Genomic DNA, 26,890 nt, shown 5'->3' with positions numbered 1-26,890 from the left:
AGGCTCATGAAGCGTCTCTTATGAGGAACAGCTGAGGGAGCTGGATTTGTTTAGTCTCGAGAATTCTAACCTGTAAGAAAACACTTTTGGAAATCTAATAATTTGCAGAGAAGACTGGAAATGTAAACAAACAAAAAAAAAGTTCTGTACAGGTGCCCCAAACAAAGCCATCGACCACTTTTTCCTTAAACATGAAAAGCAACACTTGAGTAAACACTAATAATGAAAGCAATGTTTCAATTATTAGAAAATATAACTTTACCTTCAGACTCTTTAAGTAGTTGGATAACATACTCGGGTGAAAACGATTTTCTTCAGCAACCTGTTCATCATATCTTGGTCCTAACATTGTCTTCAAAGGTAAAAACTTCCCTATGAAAGATAATCAAATTTTGCAGTATTTTATTCATATGTACAGTTACAACTTAGCAATTTCAAAGCAACATGCTCAGCAGACTTAGACATTCATCTTCAATAATAAATAACTGCAGAAACAGTACTATCAACAGTAAACTGGAATGTTTTTTAGTTATGAGTTCTCAGAATTCACAAGTAAGTTTAAAAGGTTAAAGGAAATACAAGTCACAATCTAAAACAGAGTAATTTAACATTTTTAGCTAACTTTTAGTGTGATTTAAGATGGGGAGCTACAGCACAACAGAATATAGAAAATTTAAACTCAGTACAGTTAAAAACATGAAAATAGCATTTTAAAATGACAGTTCGTCATCCAATCATGTAAACATCAGGTTTGATTAGCTACAAATATAACATACAGTAAACATCCCTACAAAAAAAATTTTATCAACACTATGTAGTCTGAAATAAGCATCTACCTTCCATGAAAAAGGCATTAGAAACCACAGAAGACAGACAGATGTGGAAACTATGAAGCTTTATGCAACTGGTTAGCTCAGGTTAGATGTGAGTGAGCAACGTGACAAACATCTTCACTGCTCACCTGAGACCATTCCAAAATTTACAGCTATAGGAGAGTTATTCTGTCGTATGATCAACACTCACATTAAACAGTAACAAATTATAGTCACTTCAACTTGTTTGACTGTCAGAAAAACTTCACTTTATTGCCCTTTGCCTTTTCATCCCAAGTTACACACCCTCCATCCACCCTGGTAAAGGCAGTTGGGTTGGATACCTCCTCTCCATTTCCTCATTTCTTCAACTATCTAATTTCCTTGCTTCTTTGTGTTCCTTGTCACCTTCAACACTATCATTCAGCCTCTCTCTCTATTAGCCCTTCCACTTTAACTTGTAATATTCCTCTGTACAGACTGAGATTATGCAAATCCTAAATTTACATGATCTAAACACAAAAATCTATAATCACCTAATTTTTGCAAAACAACATCATGCCTGAAAGTGTTTCAACTTTGCCACTTGTCACACCCATACTAACACATCTACTCATTCATTATAGAACATGAAGAATGTAACTAAACTTTTTAGCCAAGGCACTCAAGAAAAGGAGCTGCACTGACAAAAGAGTCAATGGCTACATTAGAAAACCACCATCCTTTACAGAATGCTGGGAAAAGAGAAGAGTTGGAAAAATGCCTGGAGGTTACAATTGTTTCCTGCAGCATCTGATTAGAGACTGTATAGTCACACCAAAGACTCTCCTGTTCTCCATCTTCTGGAACAGAGAATGAACATGTTCATTCTCTTCCTAGTAGCAAACCTTGATTTAGCGTCTGATTTGCACTCTGATTTCCTTTTGAGCAACCAAAATACATTCCTTTCACTGACAAGAAAAGACACACAAAGTAGGCTAGTCAGCACCCCCTGCAGCATTTGAATACCTACAGACAGCTGTGGAAGTGATGAATATTTCATACAGAGCCCATTTGCGATCACTTCCAAAGCTCAAACACAGATCTTTGGAAGTATTTAGGTGCTCAGCTTTTATAAATTCCAATTTCTTCTTCTCCAACTGGCAAATCTGCTATTTGGTTTTTGTACAGAAGCCTGAAAACCCTCCTTCCCTGTGTGCATACAAGCCTCTCATTAAGCGTCATTAAGCTACTGAATATCTAAGCTACAATTCTAAGAAAGAGTTCTAAACTTTTTGAGTAAGATGGACAAGTCTAAATGAGGCAGTGGCTACTGTCTCTTCTACAGTATTGCCTTACATGTTATGCTAAAGAAGTGATGTAGTAACTACTGATTGCAACTCAACTTAAACCTCCCTGAGTAAGCTTTTGAAGATTAAAAAATCGTATGTTGAATTAGGTGATCTGACAATAACAAAGCGATACTTAATACGGATATCAAAGCATTCCAAGTTATTTGAGTATCTAAACTAAATTATGACACTAATTCTAACACCTCAATAGAATTACCAAATTAGCTTCAAAATGTTACTGGAACCCTGACAGCTAATGATTACCTACTCCACAATTAACTTCAAATTTGTCAAACAGTTTTGGAAAGTGGCTATTAAAAACCATTCTCCAAATTAGTTACCTGTCTAACAGTTGGTATTTCTTTAGGCTGAAAAATAGGTAAAAATTCTAAAAATAAGAGCCCAGTATATCAGAGCACAGACATCGAGTGGATAAATCTGAGAGAAATCAAAGTGAACAATGTAAGACATCACATTTTCTACATATACATGCTCTAGCTTTACCACATTTTTTATCTTTAAATTTAAATTCTAGAGCATACCAGTGAAAAATACTCTTAATGTAGCCTAATTTTCTGTGACATGAGGCTATCAACACAAAACATGACATACATAATTATGTACGACCATGGTATGTTTAGATTGAGCATTGATTAGGAAGGCTAGACTGGGTAAAGTGACCGAGGTTAAGTAAATTTGAATAAAATTAAACAGTAAGATCCACAATTAAAAAACCCTAACTTCTCTAAAAAGTAAGTTTTCTGATTCAAGAGAACTAGGCTGGATCAAAGCATCCATGTGACCTAGTATGTCATCACCAACACAGGCCAGTAACAGACAACTGGGAAAGAGAGTAAAACAATGACAATCAATCATCAGGTTATTCTCCCCAACTACAACAAGCTATAGCTCAGAAACTTCCTGAACCAGAAGCATTACTCTTATTTAAGGTGCTTTCTCATACACAGTATAGATGTCTTTCATAATATCCCACAGTTTGCATGCTACATATATGTCTAGAACAGGATTAACTAACATGCATCAATAGAAGGAGGCTGGAAAACACTGCTGAGACACTTATCTTCAGTATCTTGCTACCACTTTCCATGGCAAAATCGAAAGAGAATGGGTTTTCAGCAGTCATGAAAAGCAGGTACCTGCAGAGATGGTGATGCCAAGGCAGTAAGGCTGAAGTAACCTGATCACTTCAGATGTAAGCATTCAGAGAAAGCTCTTTTCATCAAAATGACTGAAATTCTACTACAATGCAATAAATGTGAAAATGTGTGATTCCAAGGAATTGCTGTACCATAAAAACAGAAAGTGGCAGAAAACTACCAATATTTAAAGAAGTGAACTTGGAAAATAATGGGAGATGTAGATCCTTGTCCAGGATAGAGTCCTGTTAACCTGAATGAACCCAATCTCACCAACAGAAGAGCTTCAGGTCTCATTAGTACTTGTATTGAGGTCATCCAGAAATTCTAGATGCCACAACCATAAGACAAAAGCATCATGATCAAACACTAGATGAATATCAGTCCACAGAAACCATACAAACCTTGCTTAGCAACATTATTACTAACTCACAATCTGAAGGAAATAAAGTCGCATACAGGTGCTTAGAAATTTGATTTAAACACTAATTAAAACTTGAATGCAACACATCTAGGAGATAGTACCAACATCAATTACACCCTAAAAATTATCTCCCTTGAAACTGCTAGATGTCCTTGAATGTAAAATAGCAAAAAAGGGAAGAAGACCAATGGCATAGTATTACTTCTGGTAAGCTGTACACAGTAAAACACTAAAAACAGGTGAATGAGAACACATCCTGATAAAGTGCCCAAAGAAATGAGCCAAGCACTTTCAGTTTTTTTACTGTGCATTAACTTCCTCTGCATGATCACATGGAATGGAAAAGAATTACCTTGCAGTTCCTGAATAAACAAATACACAAGCAGTGATGGCACAGCAGATGACACGCTGATGACCCTCATTCTTGCTTACTCTAGGTTGCTATTTCTGAGAAACCATGGCTCAAAAGACAGACAAACAAAAGCCACAACTAACAGAGATCAAGAACTTGCTGAGAAGAAAAACACAGAATAAAGAATCATTAGTCTGTTTTTGTCATGGTCAAAGGCTTAGACTGTCAAATCTCTCTCATTAGATACAAAGTAATGCATGTGGCCACAATCAGAAGAAAGAGATAACGGACAGGAACAATCCAACAACACTGTTATTTAATTGAGCCAAGTTCAGAGAAGTGTAAGAAACTTGAGGGAAACCGGTAACCCACAAAATTAACAACTGATGTTAAATACTGATAAATGCCAAATAATGCATTGATGATTAATTACTGAAGATTAAACCTAGTGAGATGTCTCATTAGGTTCTAAATAAAGTCATCAGTGTCTGTCATTCCACAACCAACTGCCATCAAAAAAATGTAAGATGATGTGGAAATGTGGGATGGAAAACATGGGAGTTGTAACTATTAAGCAAATCATGGCACAGTGCCAGTTAAAATAGAACGCTGAATAGCACGTGCTGTGTTTTGAAAACATACCTTTACATTATCACAGAGAGGGATATGAAAGGAGTGAAAACTAGACAATACTGGAGAAAAAAAACCAAACAACTGGGGGTTGGAATTGTTGGAAAAGAACTTGAGAAAACTGAAAAGAGAGATGTTTGTATACTCTATCTCATAACAGGCAGCAGAGGAAAGATTCATCTGAAGTCAGTATGATAATTAACACACAATCAAAAATGTGTGTCTAGATGATACAGAATTCACTGCCACTAGATGCCAGAAGACTAGATACCAAGTAACAATCGAGACAGTGCGTTATGGGCAAGAATATCCAAGAAGGCAGCAACCACTGACAAACCCTAAAATACAAGTGTAACAGCGGAGTACAACATTTTAACTCATTTTCCAGCTAAAGAACTCAGGAACACACTGGTGACTGGAAGGGCACTGTCAGTCAGCAGAGTAAAAAATCGACAAAAATAAAGAGTTCAGAGCCTTCAGGAAAATGAACCAAACACGGCAGAGGCTGCATAGAGGACTGATATCACAGAATCGGTCAGGGTGGAGGGGACCACAGAGGCTCATCTGGTCCAACCTCCCTGCTCCATCAGGGCATCTTAAAGCACATGGCACAGGGTTGCAGCCAGATGGCTCTTGAATATCTCCAGTAAGAGAGACTCCACAATCTCTCATAAGCTTTAGACTCACAATCTCTCTCTTCACGTGGAACTTCCTGTGCATCAGTTTCTGCCCACTGCCTCTTGTCCTGTTGCTGGGCACCCCTGAGAAGAGCATGGATCCATCTTCCTGATACCCCCCTTTAGACATTTACACACATTAATGAGGTCTGCTCTCAGTCACCTCTTCTCGAGGCTGAACAAACTCAGCTCCCTTAGCTTTTCCTCGTAAGAGAGATGCTCCAAGACTCTGATCAACTTAGCAGCTCCAGTATGGCACCTTCTGCATGCCTGGCAGTCGCCTCTCTCATCAGACGTGGCAGACAGGAAAAGTTTTAGCCCGAAACTGAACCAGTGCGAAGCGAGAGCCCAGCACTAAGGCTCCAGCAGACAGGAGAGGGCCTGTACCCCTGCACGGGACCCGGGGCGAGTCCGTGTCAGAGGGAGGCACCGGCCGAAGGGAGGGCGAGCCCGGCGCTGAAGGCAGAGCGCTGCTGCGGGCCGGGCTTTAAGGAGAACAGCCGCCCTACGGGAGTCAGGTCCAGGACAAACACCGGCCAGGAGCTCGGAAGGGGGACGGGGGAGGAGGAGTGGGGGAGGGGGGGATGGCACAACCGTAGCCCCGGGACAAAGAGCTCCGGCCGGGACGAGAGCGAGAGGCCGCGGCGGCCCCCGGCGCTAAGGAGGAGCAGGACCGGCGGGCAGCGGAGCGCCGCAAGGGAGGGGGCCGCGCCCGCCGCCGCCCCACGGCCGCCCCGGGGCCGGGCAGGGCCGGACTGGGCCGGGCGCTCACCTGCCACGGGCTGTCCCCTCCTGGGGCAGTGGAGCCAGCGCGGCGGGATCTTGTTGTAGGACATGGCGGGGCCCGGGCGGCCCCGGGGGGAGGGAGGGAAGCAGGGAGGGGGCGCAGGGTGCGGGGTGGCCCCGGGGCGCTCAGCGGCCCCGCGCCCGCGGCGGCTCCATTCAGACCCGGCTCCGCCTCGGTCGCCGCCGCACACGGAGCGCCGGGAGCCGCTTCCGCTTCCGGGGCTCCGGGACCAGGGGTGGTGCCCGGCCGGGAAGAGGACAGCGTAAACTAGGGCTCCTGGGGAGGGGAGGGAAGGGATCATGAACTGCTACAAGCTCCTCCTCTTTGTCCACAGAGGGACCGCGAAGCTGGTGAAGGGGGCTGGAGCACAAGGTCTATAAGAAGCGCCTGAGGGAGCTGGGGATGTTTAGCCTGGAGAAGAAGAGGCTCAGGGGGAACCTTATCGCTGCCTACGACTCCCTGAGAGGAGGCTGTAGTCAGCTGGGTTTCCGCCTCGCCTCTGAGGCAACCAGCAATAGCACAAGAGGATATAGTCATAAGCTGCATCAGGGGAGGTTTAGACAGGACATTGGGAGGAATTTCTTCACAAGGATGATTACGCATTGGAATGGGCTGCCCAGGGAGGTGATGGAGGCACCATCCCTGGAGGTGTTTAAGGAAAGATTGAACGTGGCACTTGGTGCCATGGTCTGGTTGAAATGGTGGTGTTTCATCATGGGTTGGACTCGATCTCAGATTTTTCCAACCTACTTGATTCTGTGATTCTGAGGGAGCACCTTGAAGCCACTACAGGAAAGTAACAGGAGCTCAGTTAGAAACAGGTGGGGGCATTGTCTGTGCAGCCACAGGAGCAGCTGGCAAAGGCTGCTGCGAATGCACAGGTTACACAGGTCTTTGGGGAGACTGAGCAGCAACTTGAAAGAGAATGTAATCCATGGCTACTGAAGTAGGAATGGCCTGAGCTGAGAACAGCTGGAAGCTTGGACAGACATAATTCCTCTGCTTTCAGTTTTTGCCATATATTCCCTTGTAGCCAGAAGTGGAGGTGGAAATAGGTGGACCTTTCTAGTGGTGCAGTTTATTCTAATCTGGATGTAACAGGCTTGCTAGTGTAGGGCCTGTCCTGGGCCCTCTGTTTCTTTTGTGAAAAAGCACACCGAGGAAGATGGCATACAGATAGGTATGCTTAACAAAAACTTTGTTTCCATACAGAATGCCAGTGAAAATTCTCCATGGGCTTTAAGAGGTCTGTCACATGGACTCATTTGAAGAATTGTAGCCTGGCAGTGTTTGTCCATGTGAAAGGAATATTTAAGTTGTGGGCTGGTTTGACTCCTGTAGCAAGTAAGGCCACACAGCCACTTGCTCTCTCCCCCCTGTAGGGAGATGGGGGAGAGAATCAGAAGGGTAAAAATGAGAAAGCTCAGGGGTTGAGATAAATATAAGGAAAAATAAGGAATTGATTTACTGTTTCCCATTGGCAGGCAGGTATTTAGCCATTTCCAGGAAAGCTGGGCTTCATCATTCACAAAGGTGACTTGGGAAGAAAAAACCCATAACTCCAAATGTCTCCTCCTTCCTCCTCCTTCTCCCATTTTTTATTGCTGAGAGCAACATTGTATGGTCTGGGATATCCCTTCAGTCAGTTGGGATCTGCTGTACAAGCTGTTCTAGCTGTGTCTCCTGACAAATTCTTGTGCACCCTCAGCCTGCTAACTGTCAGGACAGCATGAGAAGCAGAAAAGGTCTTGATGCTATGCAAGACCTATCCAGCATTAGCTAAAACATCCCAGTGTTCCCAATGCTGTTTTGGTCACAAATGCAAAATGCAGCACCCTACAATGTACTACTATGAAAATTAACTACCTCAGCCAAAACCAGTACAGGTGGCTTCAGTGAAGCATTAGGAAACAACAGCAATAGATTATTTTTGTACCTAATTTTCCAGTTACTTACATTTCAGTACTGTTCTGTCTGGACTTTCTGTTTTGCCATAAGCCAGGTGTGCTGCCTTTTCAAGTCACTAGAGGCCACAGCTTGCAGTACTAACCAGAGTTGTGTGAACAGATAAAATAGGAAGCCCTTAGGTTCTGTGAATACATTAAAACTATGGGAATAATTTCATCTGTCTAGAATTTATTACAAACTTCATTACACATTTTCTTCCTGCGTTTTATAACTGGATTTTATTAGACATGGTTTCTTCCCTAGAATATCCTCTCATAGTAATTGAGGTATCAGTTAGGTAGTTTGCATAACTGAGTCATTAGGTTCTCATACTATGTTAGAAGTTTCTGAATTTTGTCTTCTAAGGCTTTTGTTATCATCAGATACTAATCATCTCATCATAGCTAAAATTGAAGGTCTTGCTACAGCGAAAGACTAATCATATTATTTTCCTTAACTGCTAAATGCACTTCCATTATATTGTTACTTCATGCTGTTTGAAATAAGGTGCTGATTTTCCTTTACAGAACAAACAAGCAACAAGTAAGACACCAGGTGGTGCCGAAGACTGGCCAGAAAAGAAAGGGAAACTGGAGTGCAAGGCATGCTCAGAAAGAGCGAGAAGCAAAGAGCAACCACAAGATACTCAGTATCTGATTTCAGTAAATTGGGAGCAATGCACAGGAACGTCAGCAGTATGGCAAAATTAGGAATGAAACCATTTGCAGAGGGAAGATTAGTACCAAATGGTATCATGAACAAGTAGTAATCTGTTCTCATCATCTAGATTTAAGATTCTGATAGGCTTTTAAACGAGTGTAAGAGCTGCAGATCAGAAATATCATGTTTTATATATATAATATATTGTTAAAATGGGAGGGTTATACCAGGACAGAGGATATATTTTTTTTAGCAGTGCACAAGGCAAATAATTGCCTACAGCTGATGTTACATGTTATATGCATATATATGGACTTTGCCATATTAGACACTTCGAAACTATTTAAGCAGGCATTAGGTGATGTTTGTGTGTGACATCAAACGCGCTTTGTGAACAGGCATGTCCTGCTTGCCTTTGTGGTGTTACTAACAATTAATCTGACTCTTCTGGTGTACCACCACAGGAATCCCAGTCCCTCATGTCTTCCTGTAACTTTCCAAAGCTGGCATGGCTGTGTCTGAACAAGGAGTGTGAGGATGGCCGTAGTGGTCATTTCAAGGATTGCCTTGAGAAAACAACTGCAAGGTGTTAATAGTCTATGATGTAACATTTCCTCTTTACTGTATATCCATTTTCTTTTATCTTAGAGGTACTTAAATGCTTGTACTTGTACTTACTCTGGTTTCTGCCACCAATTTTAATCCTTTTCCTGGCAGAGCAGACACAACAATCAATAAGCCATTTTCCCAGGATGCTGTTCATCCTCTGTGCCATGGGTATCACTACTTTGGCTTCAGCTCAGCTGTGTTGGTTTAGGTAGTGGGGAGCTGAGTTCTTGTTCTTCCTTGACTTTAAACCATTAAAATAATACCACACAGGAACCACACACCAACACACATTTTAACTCTTTTTCCTAATTACATAATGAACGTTTGCACATATTGTTGCTGATGAATAGTCTCACAGTTTTAATGTCATTAAATTATGTAGCTACTTCCAATATTAATGTAAGTTACTTGTTCTACAGAAAATGGATAAATTAGGTACTTTGCCTGAAGGAAGAACACGTGGTATTGCCCTTTTCTATAGTGATACAGGTCAACGACCCTATTACTGTTCTGCTTCAGTAACCATTATTTTCCATGTGTTCATAAAGTAATAATGAATGTAATAAAAAAAAACATCCCTTGGGATGCTCTATGAAACAGACATTTCTGACTTTATCTTTAAGAAATGTAAATACATTTCTTAAAAAAACAAACAAAAAGCCCCCAACAAACAGATTACTTGCTAAACTGAGATTGCAAACGAATTTAGTTAAGGGAAAGTAATTGTGAAAGAAGCTAACTGTATGCAAACATGATTCATATATTATTTTTCCACTTTGTGGTGTAGGTGTTCATCTGGAAAGAGACTTGATGCCATAAGCTTGTAAATACATGGAACATAGAAAAATATGGGGTTTATTTACTAATTCAATTTATTTATTCCTTGCTTATTTGGTTTAATGGTCATGGCAAACTGACTGACGAGTGCAATGTTCCTTTATGACTGATTTCAGCATGCATGAATCTTTTGTGGGGATGGGTGAGTACTGGTATTTTAACTTTGTTACTGTAGTTGTGTTTTATTCCAATAGTACTGACATTCTAATCGTATCATAAGAAAAAAAAAACAGCTAAAAATTGTAAAATTAAAGCATAGTTTTAGATTTCAGTGGAAGTTAATATTATGGTTGCTTATGGTTATGTTCTCTAATACATATGTAGGCTTCTATATTTAAAAATGTATGAGTATGCACTGACTCTTAAAAATCAAAAGAAAATTCTAGGAACTCAACATTTTTTAATCAGTTCCTATTTGTTTGGTGTCAAGAAATATTTAAGTACCTAACTTCTGAGACAAACTGTTTTCAAGTTTGAAAATGAAAATAAGATTTTAAAAGAAAGTGATTTTATTCTTTATGTGTATACAATATGAAAAAGGGATGTTGAAACAAAGCTTTGAGTGCTGCAATATATTTGAGAAAATAAAATGTCATTTACAGTGTTTTTCCTACAGAGAGCTTTGAGGGAAAGTCAGCAACAAAATTACCAGTCTTTGGGACATTAGGGGGCACCACGACCTCAGACTTTGAATGATGGAAGTTAAAGTACAGTTATTTTTCCTGTCCAAAGTAAATAGGGAACAGCATAAAATAGCAAAATCAACTCCTGGAATCATTCCCTAGTGCGAGGTTATGATACAGTTCTTAATAAAATTTCAAACAGAAGACAACCCAGACATTCAGTAGAATACAGACTCCACCCTCCTTTTTCTAAGAGTAATAAAATTAACAGACTAATGGATGCTATATATACAGCCTTCTTTCAAGTGTATTTAAATCTTGAAAATTCCTTTCAGCTCAAGCCTCTAAGGTATCACAGCATTAGTTCAATCAGTAGAGTGAATCTCTGTATGGGCAGAGAGCACAGAGGGAGCTTGGGACAGGGCTGCTTTAAATTCAGGTCCCTGGACTGGGTATCATGCTTGGCATAATCACCAGGCTATCAGTCTACACCACCAAACAGGTGTGTGCTGCACTGATGACGTGTACATCTCACACTGCGAGGGGGGACATTACCAGTCTTAGACGAAGACATGCAGACATGGCAGATGATTTACTTTGTAGGTGATTTACTCAGCAGATCTGAGTAAATCTGTCCAGAGGGTTGGTGTGCTTGAAGAGAGACAACAGCTGTGGCTTCAAGCACTGATTTTCAGGCCTGAAAAACAAGATGCCTTGCTATTGATCCTTTACAGCTGAAATGATGGTGTGTTTGATGTATCAGAGATAAGAAGCTGGACAACAAGCTTATAAGCAAGATGCCTGTCATTCCTGGAAGACTAACACTAGTGTCTCTAGTGTTCTTACAGTTTGACCTAGACAACTGAGGCCTTACTTGCATCAGCTATGAAGGATGATTTTTCAATGGAAATCTACACTGTAAAAAATATCCACATGTAACATTGAAGGATATATGTTCTATTGCATAAAATGAACCATATGATAGTAGTGTGCTTTGAGTACAGATGAAGTAATCGAACAATTAAAATGTCACGATGGCAGATGACTAGCAGTAGGGCAAAGTATGACATGATATATGAGAAACTCATCTAATTTAATTAAGTGGAAAGTATGACTCATAGTCTTTGGAGCTGGGCTGGGGAGTGACTGGATTCCACAAAGTAGAGCAGCATTCTGTTGCTACACTTTCTTGTTTCTCTACTGCCTGAATATGGACACGTTAGTAAAAAGCTTGCCCTGACTGGAGGCTGTGTTTAAAACTAAGGGAGTAACTGAGGTCCTGGTTAGCGTAGGAGACAGACTGGGGCAGGCAGTAGCTGTTAGAGTTACCACTCCTCTACAGCCTGAAATAGCAAAGAGAGGGTCAGTGTTCCAGCCTATAAACCTGCATGCATGATGATTTAAGATCTGGGTTGCTATACTGGCAGAAATCTTTCTCATGTGATCAGTCGCACAAAGATTACTACCCATAGGCACTCTCTTGGACTTTCTGCATCATAATTTTGTGCCTATAGATACATATACTATGATTTTGTATGTGAATATATAGCCTGTGAAGAATAATACATGTAGGAGCTATAATACAGTACCTGAGAAAGTACATACAGACCTGATTTTATTTCTAAGACCTTATTATACAAAATATGTGTAACATACTGTACAAAAGTAAATGAAGACCACAGTGCCTCATTTGAGGTGCTGGCAGTCCTGAAAATACCCCAAGAAACTGGCCAAAGGCAAAGGAAGGGAATGCAGACTAAAGCAGAGGCATCAGCCTAGCAGCCCCACAGGCTTTTTAAAAATCAAATCTGAATATATATATTCTATACCAATTAACTTATGGTAATATATATGTATGGCTATATATATGATCAGATGCTCAAACATTGCTCTTGTGAGGTTAGTTTCGCTTTCTGTTGGTATGCATTGTGGAACAAGCTGTACAAGAACACATGCTACTCTTTCCCAAAAAAGCCTCACTCCGAAGTATAGGGAGGAGTATCCTACATCTGCAGCACCACTGATCTAGAAAACTTTAAGAATAAACTGGCAAATGCCATTTTAAATAATGACGTTGTGTAAGTCGTAAATTCTTGTCATCCAAGCATTCCTTAGAGAAAGGGAAAAAATTTTATTTCTGTTTGGAATATGTTTGTAATTTCCTATACTCCTTTCACATTCTCACCACTTTAGGGTTCACAGAACAGTGATATTTTGTGATGGGCATGATGAAATAGACTTGGCCTCAGAGAACATAGTGCCTATGGTACATTGCTGTTCATGCAGCTACAGTTGGAGTCTATGCCACATCTTTCCACTGCTGGTTTTACCTACTGCAACTAGGTTAAGATTAATGCAAAAAAACCCTTATCCTTACACTCAAACTTTCACTCAATATGGATATGAAAATGTCATTGTCCAGATGGACTTTTAGGGAATTACTCAGAGAGACTAAGCTCTTCCAGAAAGGGAAAGAGGTAAGAAAATTACTCTGTACTTGCCTGAAATGAATTTCCGAGATCTCTGAGTAGTTTAAAAGTTTTGGGTTTGCAATCTTTATACACTGAAAGAGTGCAGGGTCTTACTGGAAAATGTTAACACTTCAGAAAAGTCACTTTGTGAAGTTCTGTATATAGCTCAGCCCTGCAGAAACAGCTTCTCAATAATCCCCTTTGGGAGAAAAATCTTCACATGTCCTTCTACTTTCTGGGAGTCAGATCTGCTAAAATGAGTTCAGTATTGTATTTTTTAAATATATTTGGACTTTTTTCAGAGACTCACTACACCACACATTTTAGGCTTTCTAAACCTCAGTGAAAGACTTATCAGTCTCGGTGAACTCAGGCCCGACCTATACATGTTCTCTATCGTGGGGAGTTAGAAAAACATGCCAGCATGTGTTGCTACACAACAGCAAAGAGTTGTGAACAGAACTAAAAATGATTTATTAAATGTGAATTATTGAACAATGACACAGAGATGCCCAAATTAGTAAAACAGCATGTACACAATGCTGGTCATACACAAGGTTATGCTGTTTTAAAATAGGAAGCCTGTTTTGATTATTTGTCTCAGATGCAAAGTTTGATTACCACAGAGGCAACAGGGAGAACAAAAAGACAAGACATTTTGTCCTGAAAAACAACCCACTTCATTATTTTCTATTCTTCTCTGTACTGCAGTTGTATCAGCTTCGAAACGGGTAGAGCTGTTGCTAGGTAATCTTCTTCATCCACACGGTAGCTGAAATTTCAGCCAGGATGAAAAGAGTTTTTATATCTCTAACAGCATAAAATTAAATTCTAAGGCATTAATAGCTGGTTTCAGTGCAACCCTGCTTCTTAACTATGAGGTTCTTTCCTGGGACCAACCCAACCACCAGCGCAAGCAATGCAGGCTGTGGGTCAATGTGATATCAGTGGTAGCAGCTGCAAGCCCTCCCTGAGCATTTCCCTTATCTCAGCTGAGTGCATCTGGCTGGAACACCCTTTCTTCTCCACAAGAATTCCTTCCTTGTGCTGAGCAACTGTGTGCAGTGAGACATGGCTGGGAATCAATGCAGCCAAAAACCAGACAAGTCTTCTACTCCCTCCTTGCTTGGCTCATCTGGGTGGAGTTCCTCACTCTGGTTTGTTTTGTGGCTGCACAAGCAGTCTGGATAAACTTAGAGGGAAATGCAGTAGATGAAAAGAAACAAGTGGGCACGGCTTGGGCAGGAAAGGAGCTGTTTGGGCTGCTTTAACGCATGCCTGGCATTGCCATCAAATATCAAAAACAGGGCCTCAGATTTTCTTAGGTTTGTGATTTACCAAGGAAATCTGGGTCAGCTTTATGTGTAAAGCTGAACTAATTAAAGTTAGAACTGATATTATTAATCCAAATTTTGAAACAAACATGTCATTTATACTTTACCGGAAAAATGTGGGGGGAATTTTATTGTTGTGTCTCTTCAGATTTGCAATATAGAAAAGACGAAGTTAAAGCCAGGACAGTTCTCACATTACCACAGTCAGCAAACTGTGGTTATATCCCCTGTTGTTCCTTATCTAGCTATGTTTTGTTCCATCTGTTACTGACACTCACTGTCACCATAAAGAAGCTTTTTTTTACCTTTGGGTGGCAAAACTACATGTACAAAAATTGGCAATTGCTTTCTCTTTTTATATGGGGTGAGGGCTACAATGGATGGTTCAATTACATTCATCTTCTGTTTAATGTCAAATACTATTTTCTTCTACATGAACCATAACATCCAAAAGTCTGATAAGTAAATGTGTGTCCAGTTTTGACAGCATTAATCACCTTAGAGATACAGTAATTTCTGCCATTGAAGGAGACAGTGGTGTGCAGTGAGTACTTGCCCACCCCTCAGATACACCCCAGCCGATCTGTGGTCATACAGGCAATCTACCACCTGGCCTATTTATTCTTTATTCTGCCTTCTAGAGAAGCAACCTGGAGCCAGGTTTGTAGATCTCCCCGTGGGATCGCTGATCTCTTTCTGCCTTAAGGGCATGCCACTTCTGCAGCAACTCACAAAAACTCTTCTGCATTGAGAACCCACTTTCAATCACATCTGCTATTGAATAGGTTGCCAAAATACAAGTATTTCAGCCTACTAGCACACTGGCTGAGCCAACACGATGAATAAACAAAGTACATTTGTTAATTTACTTTCTTATAAGTTGTTTAGAACAACAGTGCAACCTAGAAAAAAGAATCCACTAACCAGGAAGGAAAGCTGGGAATGGAAAGAAGGGCTCAGTAGGAGCATTCCCTGAGGGAACTGTTAAGAACTGAAAAGGTATCAGAAAAAAAAAAAGCCTAACACATAAAACAGTGTAAGAGAGAAACCCTTTGATACGACTCCCCAGTGTTTGCATCATCCAGCTGCCTCTTCATAAAAGTAATACATACTGTTAAAGATAGGTTATCTAGCAGGCAGAAGTGACAAGTCATGCTGCTGTATGTGTGTCATGCATGTATAACGCAATGTTACGTTCAACCCAGAAACTTTTGTTTCCCAGGTATTGTGCAAATGGATATCAGCAAGATACTTAATTCAAAGTCTCGTTTATGGATTGGTAGAGAAACAAATATAGTTTTGTCCCAGTTTTGTTTTGTCTGTTAGCCAAACTGAACTATTTCTGAAACAAAGTATTGACCCTTATCTTGAAGAATAGTTCATAAATAATCAAGGACAAAGAGCAAGCACAGGTGATTTCACAACCTTAAATGCTGATGAATGAATGCTGCAACCAAAAATTCCTACAGTGCTATGTAAATCCCAGTAGTCATCAACAAGTTACACAACTTTTCTGGTTTATATTAACACATAAGGGAAACATGTTCTACTTTGCTGAATGTCCCAATCAGTTACCTCACTGTTCAGTTAAAGAGTAAGAAACAGACCCTAGGTTGGACTGAAGTCTTTGCAATCATTGCTGATAGGTATTTTAATTAAAAAATTGTACATACTTACTAGGATCTGCAAAGCTGACCATTATTAAAACCTGAATTTTAACAACTTTTAAGCTTGACTTTTTACAGCTATTCAACCCAGTACAGCCCAACATTAACTCGTTTTGAAACAGATGTTTTACCACTTATGTAGAATTAGTCCTTTCGTCATGACTTGCATTTTTCCATTGTCTGTGCAGCATGGACAATATGAATAATCTTGTTAAAAAGGAACTGATTTGCCATACCAAAGTACATACACATGATTCTTGGTGAACAAAAGAAAGGAACTGCTTGGGCATATCCTGTACTCCAAACATTCTGTCCCATCTTTTTTACCACTATTTCTTTCCAAGGTTTGTTGCAAGTAATAAATATAACACATCCCATTGGGTTTCCTAACTTCCACAAAAATATACCCAGCTCTTTGTAAAGTCAGCAAGAGCCCTGTGTGAATGCATGCCAAAATGAAGGCAGGGAGACCAGAATTTCATTTAGCAGTAGATTTACTACAGTATTTTCTTAATCTTTCTACTATTAAAAAGAAAAACAATATGGTTTGCTTTGGGGTCTTGCACATACTGCGTCATCTCACCATGTCATGTACTCTTTGGTATTGTATAACCCCATCCTCGGGAGCCTATGTAAGTAGCAGGTGATTGATTTGCACCTCTCTTACCAGATACATCACAGCATTCACGGTTATAATAGTTTTATTTTGCAAGTAGTTTGTAATTTGTATTTGCATTTGTTGGCATATTATTAAAATAGATTGGAACCAAACAATAAGACCTCACTCTCTCCAAATACAGATGTTTAATTTTTCTATTATGCCTCCTGTTCAGTACAATTATCTGCTATATATGTAGGTTCTGACTGCCCAATGCCTGAGGTTTGATTTTAAAGCAAGACAGTTGGTGGTGGCTATTCTGGATACAAGAAGCATTGCAGAAGACAGCAGCAAAGAAGTATAGAAAAACAAAGTGTAAGGTAATTTACTGTGACATTTTAAAAGATAAAGAACTGGATGACGTCAAAAGAGAATAGGTCAGGTAGGCAGCAGAAGCCTTGGCCAGGACCTGCAGATAACCATTTGGAATTTGAGGCAAACAGGAATGAAAAACAACAAGGGCAGCTAAAAGAGGACATAACTGAGCTAATAAGAAGGCTGGTGCCTTGCCAGTACGATAACACGGATGCAGTAAGTCATGCAACTGAAGACAAGAGATAAGTGGGATCAAAGAATAGCACTGAAAACTGATGAGGTCCAGAACAAGGTCTTGCCAGGGGAAATGGGGTACAGCTGATGGCTGTCGAAAGTGGTGAACGGGGTGGGGGAGGGAGGGGGGTGAGGACACAGTTGTGACTTTCCAGTTCCTCTCAGCAGACAAAAGAAAGCAGATGGCATCGGAGCAGGAGAGATGAAAGGTTTGTAGTTGCACATCTCTTTCTTTAAAGAGGGAAACAAAACCAAACTAGATCGGTATCACCAACTATAAATGGCATGCAGGAAGAGTTTTGGAAAATGGAAAATCACAATGTTGCTCAGTGGCGAGAAACTCCCCTCCCCTTCCAGCTGAGGACACGTCACTGGAAAAGTCCCAGCCTGGGGGAAAAAAAAAAAATCCACTGAGTAAACAAATTGCATATGCAGTGAAAACAGAAAGCGGAACAAAGCCAAATGATACTTTGACTTTAAAGGAGTTTATTTTCAGGTTAGCATTTCCTTGAGTGGCATCAGCTCAAGTTCAGACAAGAAAAATCTCATTAGAGTGAAAATGGCTGGTAAACTTCACTGCTGATATTAGGTCATCAAAAGAAAGCTCACTTATTAAAAATCTAAGATTTCAACCGGGGAGTTTTAAAATTTTCCGCTACTGAGTGTAGTAAAATGATCCCACTGACAAACCAGACACCCAGGATTGGGCAAGTTTGTGGAATTTTTTTCCCCTTAATTTACATGTACTTCTAGACAAAGAAAGTGTCCTTAACAAAACCCTTCCTAACAACTCACTGGGTATAGCTCTTTGTCTTGCAAGCAAATTCACTGGTGAGAATTTTTCCAGCATTGTCTATAAAGAAAACAAGGAAAAAACATCCTTGGTGACCCTGAGACAAGAAATAGAGTGTTGGATGAAACTCTCAGATTCTTACCCCTCTAACTAGCATTCATAAAAATAAAAATAAAAATACTGACATAAATTATTACCCTTCTCTGATAAAAATCTACTTTCAACAACGGTACTTCATAATTAATCACAGCAATGTGAACTCAAATTCTGGAAACAATTACAGTGACAGCACTTTGTGGCTGTAATCTAGGAAAATAATCAAGATAATTTTACCTCTGCTTTTCTGTTCTCCCACTTAATGAGTGCTGCTGCATCCTGGCCAATGCATGTGATAGTCCAACCCTGCTAAGCAAACAATAGCTGCCAGTTGTGCAAATGTTGCACAAGATGAGACTGCCCCGTCTTCAACCCTATCAATATTATAATAAAAACGTAGTATTTTCTTTAAACGCACGTTCTCTTTAAGTCTCATCAGGACTCAACGCTACTGCATGAGCAATCTCAAGAATGTTATCCTTGACAGCCAATAACTATTACTTTTTTTGAAACTGCCAACCTATTCACATTCTCTCAGACTTGGGAAGAGGATCAATTAAGGGTCTTTGGGGGAAAAGGTTATGAGTCTTTTGTTTGTTGTATGGCTTCTAATGTGTATAAATAGAAGAAAGGAACCAGAACTGCAGGAAGGTTTCAAATTTTGATTCTTTATCATATTTCCTGTTATAAGAGTAATGTTACTGCTGTCGCAACAGGGGGCACAAGGCTCTTGACTGCTAAGGTGGAAGCTCAGGGCTTAAGTCCATTGATCACATCTCTAATTTTGGAGCTCCAAACAACAGAGAGCAACAATGACAAAAGCTTTCCCGAGGCACCAAGCTGAAGGGGCCAATGGGAAATTCAGTCGCGTTTCATTTCCTGCATCTGATGCAATTACTGCATTAAGCTTTCTAAAAGAGAAGTGTCATGAATTTTCCCTGTGTGCTCTTACATGCATGGCAGGAGGTTCCAGGATGGGGAGTGGGTGGGGACAATGCCAGAAGTACAGACAATGCTCACAAAAATGTACTAATTGGACTAATTTATAATTTTTATAGGAATGTTCTTTTCTCAAAGTAATTTTCGGGCAATAAAAGCAGGTTGTGACAGCATCGTAAACATGATCTGCTGTTCTTTAAAAGTTGTTTTTTTCATGAGTACACACTAGGGTTGATCAGGACAAGGTAGCATGGCATCTGACAGCCAGAATATGTCTTATGCTGGATGACACCTATTCCAAGAGGTATCTGTCTTAACACACTTTTCAGTTTTGGCTAACACAGTTTGCTAGAAGAATTGATCTTACTCCTCTGTAGAGCTGTTGATAATTTGGAAGCTTTGCAATTTTTTGTCTTCTGGTAGTACAACCATGCTGTTTGAAACCATTTCAAAATAGTTGCATCTGTAATGCTAAGAGGTTTGCTCTTGGATTCAACTCATATGCTGCTCCTCACATTCATGGCAGTAAGTACCACCAAAAGCTGCATATTGCACCCAAAAATCTTGTGTATTTTAGATAGAAGACACACACAAAGTTGATGTATTTACTTATTGAACATTTGATGCAGTTAAGCAACACTGGAAAAAAGTCTTAAAGGTGAAATGTCAGTGAAGTTCATTCTTGCTTTGTGTTACCAGGTTTTTTCTCAGCTGTAGTAGGTTTTATCCAGTAAAGCTTCTTTAAATAGCACAGATATGGAACTGGATCAGAGTCAGGGAATATAAAACCTTACAAAGGGAAGACTAAAAATGTACTGAATGAAGCAGAACCAAACATAATTTCATCAGAAAAAGGATTTCCACAGTCAGATCTTACACTCTAAAAAGAACATTATCAGACTGAGCTAATTCCTAATGTAGTCACTGGTGGTTCTCAGAGCAGAGAACATTCCTAGTCCACAACTAATTCTGCATCTGCCTTTGCTTAGTGCTGCGCACATCATTATATTTTGTTAATTTTCTTCCCTGACCTTGCCCGTCTTGTTACAATGAAAGTTCACTTGGCAGCTGATAAGGAAAACAACCAATTTTAAAACTGAATGACTAAGCAAGAAAATATATGAAAGCTATTTGAAGGTCTTGGAAAACCCAAATGTGGTTTTACACTGCTCATCCATAGATTAAGCAAAAAAGTCTAAAAGAATCTGAAAGTTTTCACTCTCAACACCTAAAAGCTGGAAAGTGCTAAAATTAACACAGAATATGCACAAGAAAGCCTGAACTAGGATCAAAAGGGCAGTACAGAAGTGTATGGCTGCAGAAGGACCAGCTTCACCAGAAGCTACAGAGCTGCACGTAGCTCACAGGCAGTTCACATGGGATTTCAAGGGCAGGGCTGGCACTGGAGCTGCGCTGACACAGACGCTGGCAAGTGTCACTATTCCTGCAGCAATGGAGGGCAGCATGGACAGCAGGGCTGGAAACCACAGCAGCCATGTGGTTACAAAGTGGTATCGATTGTGGGGGCACAGCACAGGCTGACATCATTTTCAGCTGTGCCTGCCCCAGGGATGGCAAACGTACAAGGCAGACACCAGGGAACAGGAGCCACTTCAACAAGTTCAGTTAAATCTGCCCTTCAAAAAAGCTGATGTGTTCAGAAAAATATTAAAAAAACCAAACCCAAACAGCATAATTACTGCTTTCTTCATGCTTGCAATTCAGTAGTCAGTCATTCCTTTTTCATCACATGAATGACATCACTGTCAGAAATTACTGCCTGAGGACCTAGACTGAAACCAGGTCTGCAATCACATTAAAAGGTCTTTGTGCAGATGCAGGAGCAGAATCTAAATTAGCTTTCAAATTATTTTCCCAAATAAGAAACATAATATGTGAAACACTTCAACAACAACTAATCACTAACAATTAAAAACATAAAAGTAGTAACTTTATTCTACAGACTCGACAATTTTAGTAGGGAATTAGCATTGAATGAAGATGACTGCAAATGAAACACTATCAAAATCCTGAAGTGTACTGAAACACTTTAAAGGCTTAGCTTGTGTGAGTGAAGAGCAGCTGTACATATGTGGCTACACAAATAAGCTTGCAGGTCTTTCCTGTACATTTCAACAGTACTCACAAATTGCGCAAGATCAACCTTTGGTGTTCACTCTTGGCATTAACCAAACACACTTAGCAAAACTACTGCATCTGCATAATAGACAAGTTCAAACTTTCCCAGGAGTAACAAAACTATTAAAAGTACAGCTGTTGCTGTGGTGTTAAGCAATGTTTAGTGTCTTCTAGGCCCATGGGATGCAGCAGCAGTTAAATTCTTTTTTTCTCCCTTAACTTCTGTTAGGCCTCTGGTCCCCTTCTGGAGCCACAGCTACTCCCCAGCAGACAGTACCAGAGAGCCCTACCTTGGCACAGCCCACTTCCAGACTTCTCCTGTTGCTATGGCTACAAGGCCACACATGAAATACACCCCTGTGCTGAGGGAAAGACATGGCTGTGCCGAAGGGTTCAAAACAGGCCGGAGACTGGCATCATGCAAACCAGAGTGGCATTAACATGAATTATTTTGTTACAATTCAGTATTGTCTGCACGCAGAAGCACGGGGTATCACAGTGTCTATCCCTCACTCGGTGTTTTTAATGAGATTATGGTGGAGCAGCAGGTCTGCCCATCGTGAACCTGTCTGCTCTTCAACCACAGGTACAGGACTTGAGCAGTATTTCCGGCTACCTTCATTCCAAGTTTTTTAGGAGCCACTGGTCACCAAAAGCACCATTACACTTACACAAGGTCACAGTGATCGTTTCTCTGCTGAAATCTTGTTACAGGGACGTTTGTGTCCTAAATGGATTGCTAAGAGCATCACCTAAGAGGCTTGTTGCATAGGAACCTTAGCGAGTAGAGAATTCAGCTACTCTCAGGTCTCAGAGGAAACACTCACTGATACAGCAAAATCATTTCTGCACACAGTGATGCATATACAAAAGCTTCAAGTTATACAAATAAATTATTTCAAAGCAGTCATTTTATGTCAGTCATACACCCACATAATGTCATCATGTATTCATATTCCTCATGTAATTAGGTATTTTATCAAGTGAAAAGAAAAAAAACCCCAACAACAAAAAAAGCAAACCACAAAATAACAGGATCATTTCACAGTGATGCCATTTAAACTTTTACACTGTGAAAACTGTAAAGATTGATAGAGGCAAAGCACATTTCATCTGAAGGCTTTTATTTAGAACTTTGCTTATGGATTTGTTCTTATCTGAATCTCAATTATATTCCATGGATTTTATATTCTTCTCGGAAAACAAGTGTCTTGGCTACAAGTATTAATTTTACTCTTATCTTAAAACTGTGTCCTGTAAGAAACAGCGGTGTTCTGCGAGTTTATCTGCTGAAACAGCATAGGTGACAATTACTCTTCAGACACCAAATCAACTACAAATAAGCACATATGCCTGTAAGCATCAAGCAGGTACTCACAATAATTTTGAATCTGATTAAAAAAAAAAAATTAACAGCTATTTTTAATTAAGACTGATTAGTCTCTCTTAGCCCTCAATAAATAGAAAGCGTAAGGCATGTGGAATCCAAATTCTTTAATGGAGCTGAAGCTAAAAAGCACCATCTGCCATTTACCCCGCGGTTTTCAACCGGGACGTTTTCCTTCATGGGCCGCAAAAATTTCCCTTCCTCCAGATCAACACAGGCGATCTGGCCACTGATGCCGGCAGGTCACGCACGGGGGACAGCGAGCGAGGATGTGCAGGTGAGAGCTGCGGACGCCGTGAGCGGTGGGGCCGCCGGAGAGAGAGCAGCAACCCCAAACCCCCGCTGCCGGCACGGGAGGGGCAGCGGCGAGGCCGCGGTTCTCCATCCAGCACCGGCGGCGGGAGCAGCTATTTGCAGAGCCCCTCCAGCCGCTCCAGCGTGCCTTTCATGTCACGGATGCGCTTTGCCAGGGCGGGCACGGGCTGCATGGCGCGGTCCAGCTCCTCGCAGCGCGCCACCAGTGCGTACATGGCGCGGATGCTGAGGTCGGCCGCCTCGCCCAGGCTCTCCACGCCGTCGCGGTAGGTCTGGATGCATCCGACGCTGAGCGCCGTCAGCGCCTGCAGCCCGCAGTGCACGTTCCGCAGCAGCTCGTCCACCTGCGCCGCTACCTGCCCGGCCAGGGCCACCACGTCCTGCAGCGCCCCGGGATCGATGGCGGGTATGGAGGATCCGCCGCCCCCCGCCGGAGGCTCGCCCCGCGGGGCGCCGCTTAGCCGGATCCGCCGCTCCAGGTTGTTTGCTACGAACTGGGTGAGGCGCCCCTCGCGCAGCACCGTCCCCTCCAGTTCCAGGGCGCTCGCCAGCGTCGCCCGCCGCCCTTCCGGCAGCTGCCGCCCCGCCGCCGCCGGCCCTCCGCCGCCAGCCAGGCTGAGCGCCTCCAGGCTCCGCTCGTCCCGCCCCCGCCCCTCCGGCGGCGCGGCGGCCGAGCCAGGCTCCTCCATGGCGAACGACGCGTGCCCAGCTGCCGCCACCGCCCACCGGGGGACGCGCCGACGCCTGTTTACGTCTCCCGCGATTGGCTGCGGGGCGCGCGGGGCTGCGGCCTCGGCGGCCCGTGCGGATCCCGATTGGCCGGCGGAGCACCGCCCGCCTGCCGCGCACTGCGAGCCCGTGACTCGCAGGCCGGGGGCGTGCCCCCGATGGGGCGGCCCCAGGGGAGGCGTGGCCCCGAGTGTTTGTGTCGCTTCCGATTGGCTGGCGCGGGGGCAGAGAGGCCGCCGCTCCGCCGCGATTGGCGGGCCCCGGCGGGGAGGGGCGGCGCTGGCGCCGTCAGCGCACGGCGGTTGGCGCGGGGGCGGAAGTGGGCGGGTCGCGCCCGGGTAACAACACTGGGGCGCCGCTGGCAGCTCCCCTCACTCCCCCGCCATGTTCTCCTAGCAGCGGCTCTGGTTGCGCTACTACTTCTTTAGCCCGTCACAAAGCCCGGGCAGACCCTCCCCAGCAACCCGACCCACTCGTCCCTGCCTGGGCTCGACCCCCTCTCCCCGGCACAACTCTGGGTACCCACGTTCCACCATGGTCACCACCACGGCGCCGCCGCCCTTCCTGGCTCGGATCTCGGCGGGCACCGAAGACCCACGGCGGCTGCCGCCCTCCGCCCTGCTCCAACGCCTCCGGCGCGGCGATAGCAACTGCGAGAACCAGCCCAGCTGCTGCCTGGCGGGCCCGGGGGGCAGCGCCCGCCCCGCGCTGAAGAGAGTGCGGCGGAGGAAGGGAAAGATCCGGCCCGGCCCCGCAGGGCTCCTGCCCAGCCGCTACCAGCAGTACCAGCAGCACCGCGCCGGGCTGGGGAGAAGGACCCCGCTGGGAAGCGACCTGGTGACGGACGCCCCCCCGGAGGAGCCCCCCGCGCCTGCCCCCTCGAGACCCGCGCCCGGCAAACCCCTCAGGAAGGAGGTAAAGACAGGGCTGCGCTACTTCTCCTCACTTCTCTGTTCCTCCTCAACCCTCTGCCGGTGCCCGGTGAGCCAGGCGACCGCTTTCCCATTCTCTCGGGGTGGGGGAACAGCGAGCGGGGCGCCCCCTCCCCGCGCCCCCTCAGAGCGGTGAGGGGGGGCCCGGGGGGAGGGCGGCAGAGTTTCCGTTACGCTCGGACGGGGCGGGGCGGGGCTGAGAGGCGAACCGCGGGCGGCGATTGGTTGCCCGGCGCCCACCAATGGGCGCCCGGCGCTGCGCCCCAGCAACAAGCCGGATTTAGCCCTGCCGCTGGCTGCGCGCCAGCCCCGCCCCGCGCTCGCTGAAGGCGGGACGTGCGTGGCGTGCAGCGCCCCATGGCGGCCGGGGGGGTCCGCGCCCTCAGGCCGCCTGTGCCGGCCGAGCGGTGGGATGAGCCGTGAGATAAGCCTTCTCCCCGCTATTCCTCGCTTTTCGGTACTCCTCCGCGTGCCTGAGGTGGCCCCCGGCGCTGCACCAAGTGTCGGGGTCGGTGAGCGAGCGCAGAGGAGAGGACTCGTGGTTGACGTGACTATTCTTTTTTCTCCGCAGTTCTTAAAAAACAAGATGGGAAAGACAGAGAAGGCGGCCGTCCCCTACGGCCAGCCCGTTCACAGCTTACATCTGTGTGAACAACCAAAGATTAACAGGCAGAAGAGTAAGTGTAACACGCCAGTGACGAAGATCGCCTCGGCGAAAAAGATAGAGAACTTTTGGCAGGATTCTGTGTCGCCGGAAATAGTTCAGAAGCAGGAGAAAAAGCCACTTAAAAACACAGAGAACTTCAGAAATGCCAAGTCCAAGAAACCTATCACCCTAAATGAAGTGAGCCAAAAAGAAAATTACGCTGGGGCAAAGTTTAGTGACCCACCATCTCCCAGCGTCCTTCCAAAGCCTCCCAGCCACTGGGTGGGTGGCACAGCTGAACTGTCTGACCAAAACAGGGAGTTGATGGCAGTCCATTTGAAAACTCTCCTAAAAGTTCAAGCGTAGTTTCCAAGATCTATTGAGTAATTGGCAAAGAAAACTCCATCCAGGAAACTTAAACATGCCTTGTTGCAACAAAAATTGCAAAAGACTGTCAAGTCTTACCACATTTAAAAAAAAAAAATCCTTGTATTATATTTTTTATGGTTGTGTAAATAGTGTACATCTTGTATTATGTGTATATTCTTGTTCATACTTTGAGAGGTACATTTTAGTTTTGTTATGAAAGGATGTATTTTGCACTGCCTGATTGGTAGATGTCTTGTATATAAAAAATGGACAATTTTACGTGTGTGCTTGACACATGAAGACTTGACTTGCTTTGCACAAGGTAATGAAAATTTTGGAAGGAGACTACAGCTTTCTGATTAAGGTTCCAGATCAAATGTGAATGTTCTATTCGTGCACTACTGACAACAGTTTTACATTCTGTCTCCCAATCAAGTATAAACATGGAATTTTCATACAAATGTGAAGTTTTGTCCTCTGCTCTGGAAACTATCTGGGATTCCTGTTCATCTGTTTGTTTTTAAAAATTAACTGGAATTTGACTGAAATTCCAACCCACCAATTTGAGCACTGCTAATTTCTTTAAAGAAGTAAAAAAAAAAAAAAAACACCAAAAAAAACCCACACCCAAAAACAGAAAAAAAGAAGGAAAGAGCAGAGCTTTCTGCCAAAAATCCAATTGGTCACTAAAAAATTAAATAAAACAATTTGGCCTCCCCTTAAGTATGTCTCTGTTTTTCTTTGTGTGTGTGTCTGTTAATTCAAGTATGTGAATTTAAATTGACTGCCTTTTAGTGCATTGCTAGAAATACTTTGTCTTTTAACTGAATCAGGCAAAATTAAGAGATTAAATAGCTCACTAAGAATTCCTTGTGTTAAAAAAAAAAAAGTGGTCACGTTTGTGATGGGTCGTTTTAAGGTTTGTTGAAAACTGAGATTTCAAGCAAATTGGGTAGTAAGACATTCACATTCATGCGGTAATGCTCCTTAAATGTTTTCATATTAAACTAGTTAACACTG

The 26,890-nt window shown here is 42.9% G+C and overlaps 3 protein-coding genes across 4 annotated transcripts in view; 1 reads left to right on the top strand and 2 right to left on the bottom strand.

Annotated features, from left to right (window-relative positions):
* The window catches only part of RNGTT (RNA guanylyltransferase and 5'-phosphatase), a 183,067-nt gene extending 176,687 nt beyond the window's left edge, over positions 1 to 6,380 (bottom strand). Inside the window, exons 1-2 of one of the 2 annotated variants that reach the window (XM_069011173.1) lie at positions 6,156 to 6,380; positions 263 to 372 (exon numbers count right to left, since the gene is read on the bottom strand). In XM_069011173.1, coding sequence (XP_068867274.1) covers positions 263 to 372; positions 6,156 to 6,219 — 174 coding nt within the window. In that variant the 5' untranslated portion in view covers positions 6,220 to 6,380. The remainder of the gene's footprint in view (positions 1 to 262; positions 373 to 6,155) is intronic. The other variant, XM_069011172.1, reaches the window with a different exon arrangement.
* Positions 6,381 to 21,282: 14,902 nt separating this feature from the next.
* Positions 21,283 to 24,352, bottom strand: BORCS6 (BLOC-1 related complex subunit 6; the record flags this gene model as incomplete). Its single annotated transcript, XM_069008394.1, is given in 5 exon segments — positions 21,283 to 23,895; positions 23,897 to 23,990; positions 23,992 to 24,093; positions 24,095 to 24,273; positions 24,275 to 24,352. Coding segments are annotated over 5 exon segments (1,062 nt in total), but the record flags the coding sequence as incomplete, so codon positions are not given.
* Positions 24,307 to 26,593, top strand: PNRC1 (proline rich nuclear receptor coactivator 1). Its single transcript, XM_069011171.1, has 2 exons — positions 24,307 to 24,838; positions 25,427 to 26,593. Exons 1-2 carry the CDS (start codon positions 24,458 to 24,460, stop codon positions 25,865 to 25,867), a joined length of 822 nt encoding a protein of 273 aa, XP_068867272.1. The 5' UTR covers positions 24,307 to 24,457; the 3' UTR covers positions 25,868 to 26,593.
* The last annotated feature ends 297 nt before the right edge of the window (positions 26,594 to 26,890 follow it).

Source organism: Aphelocoma coerulescens, chromosome 3, assembly GCF_041296385.1.
Source record: "Aphelocoma coerulescens isolate FSJ_1873_10779 chromosome 3, UR_Acoe_1.0, whole genome shotgun sequence".
Taxonomy (NCBI): Eukaryota; Metazoa; Chordata; class Aves; order Passeriformes; family Corvidae; genus Aphelocoma; species Aphelocoma coerulescens.
The sequence above is the reverse complement of the archived record's forward strand: the minus strand, read 5'-3'. Positions and strand labels throughout refer to the sequence as shown.

Excerpts from the sequence above, each read along its gene's own strand:
- PNRC1 (XM_069011171.1), top strand. The coding sequence starts at position 24,458 with ATGGTCACCACCACGGCGCCGCCGCCCTTCCTGGCTCGGATCTCGGCG. Across the intron at positions 24,839-25,426 it reads GCAAACCCCTCAGGAAGGAG|TTCTTAAAAAACAAGATGGG; the intron begins GTAAAGACAGGG and ends TTTTCTCCGCAG.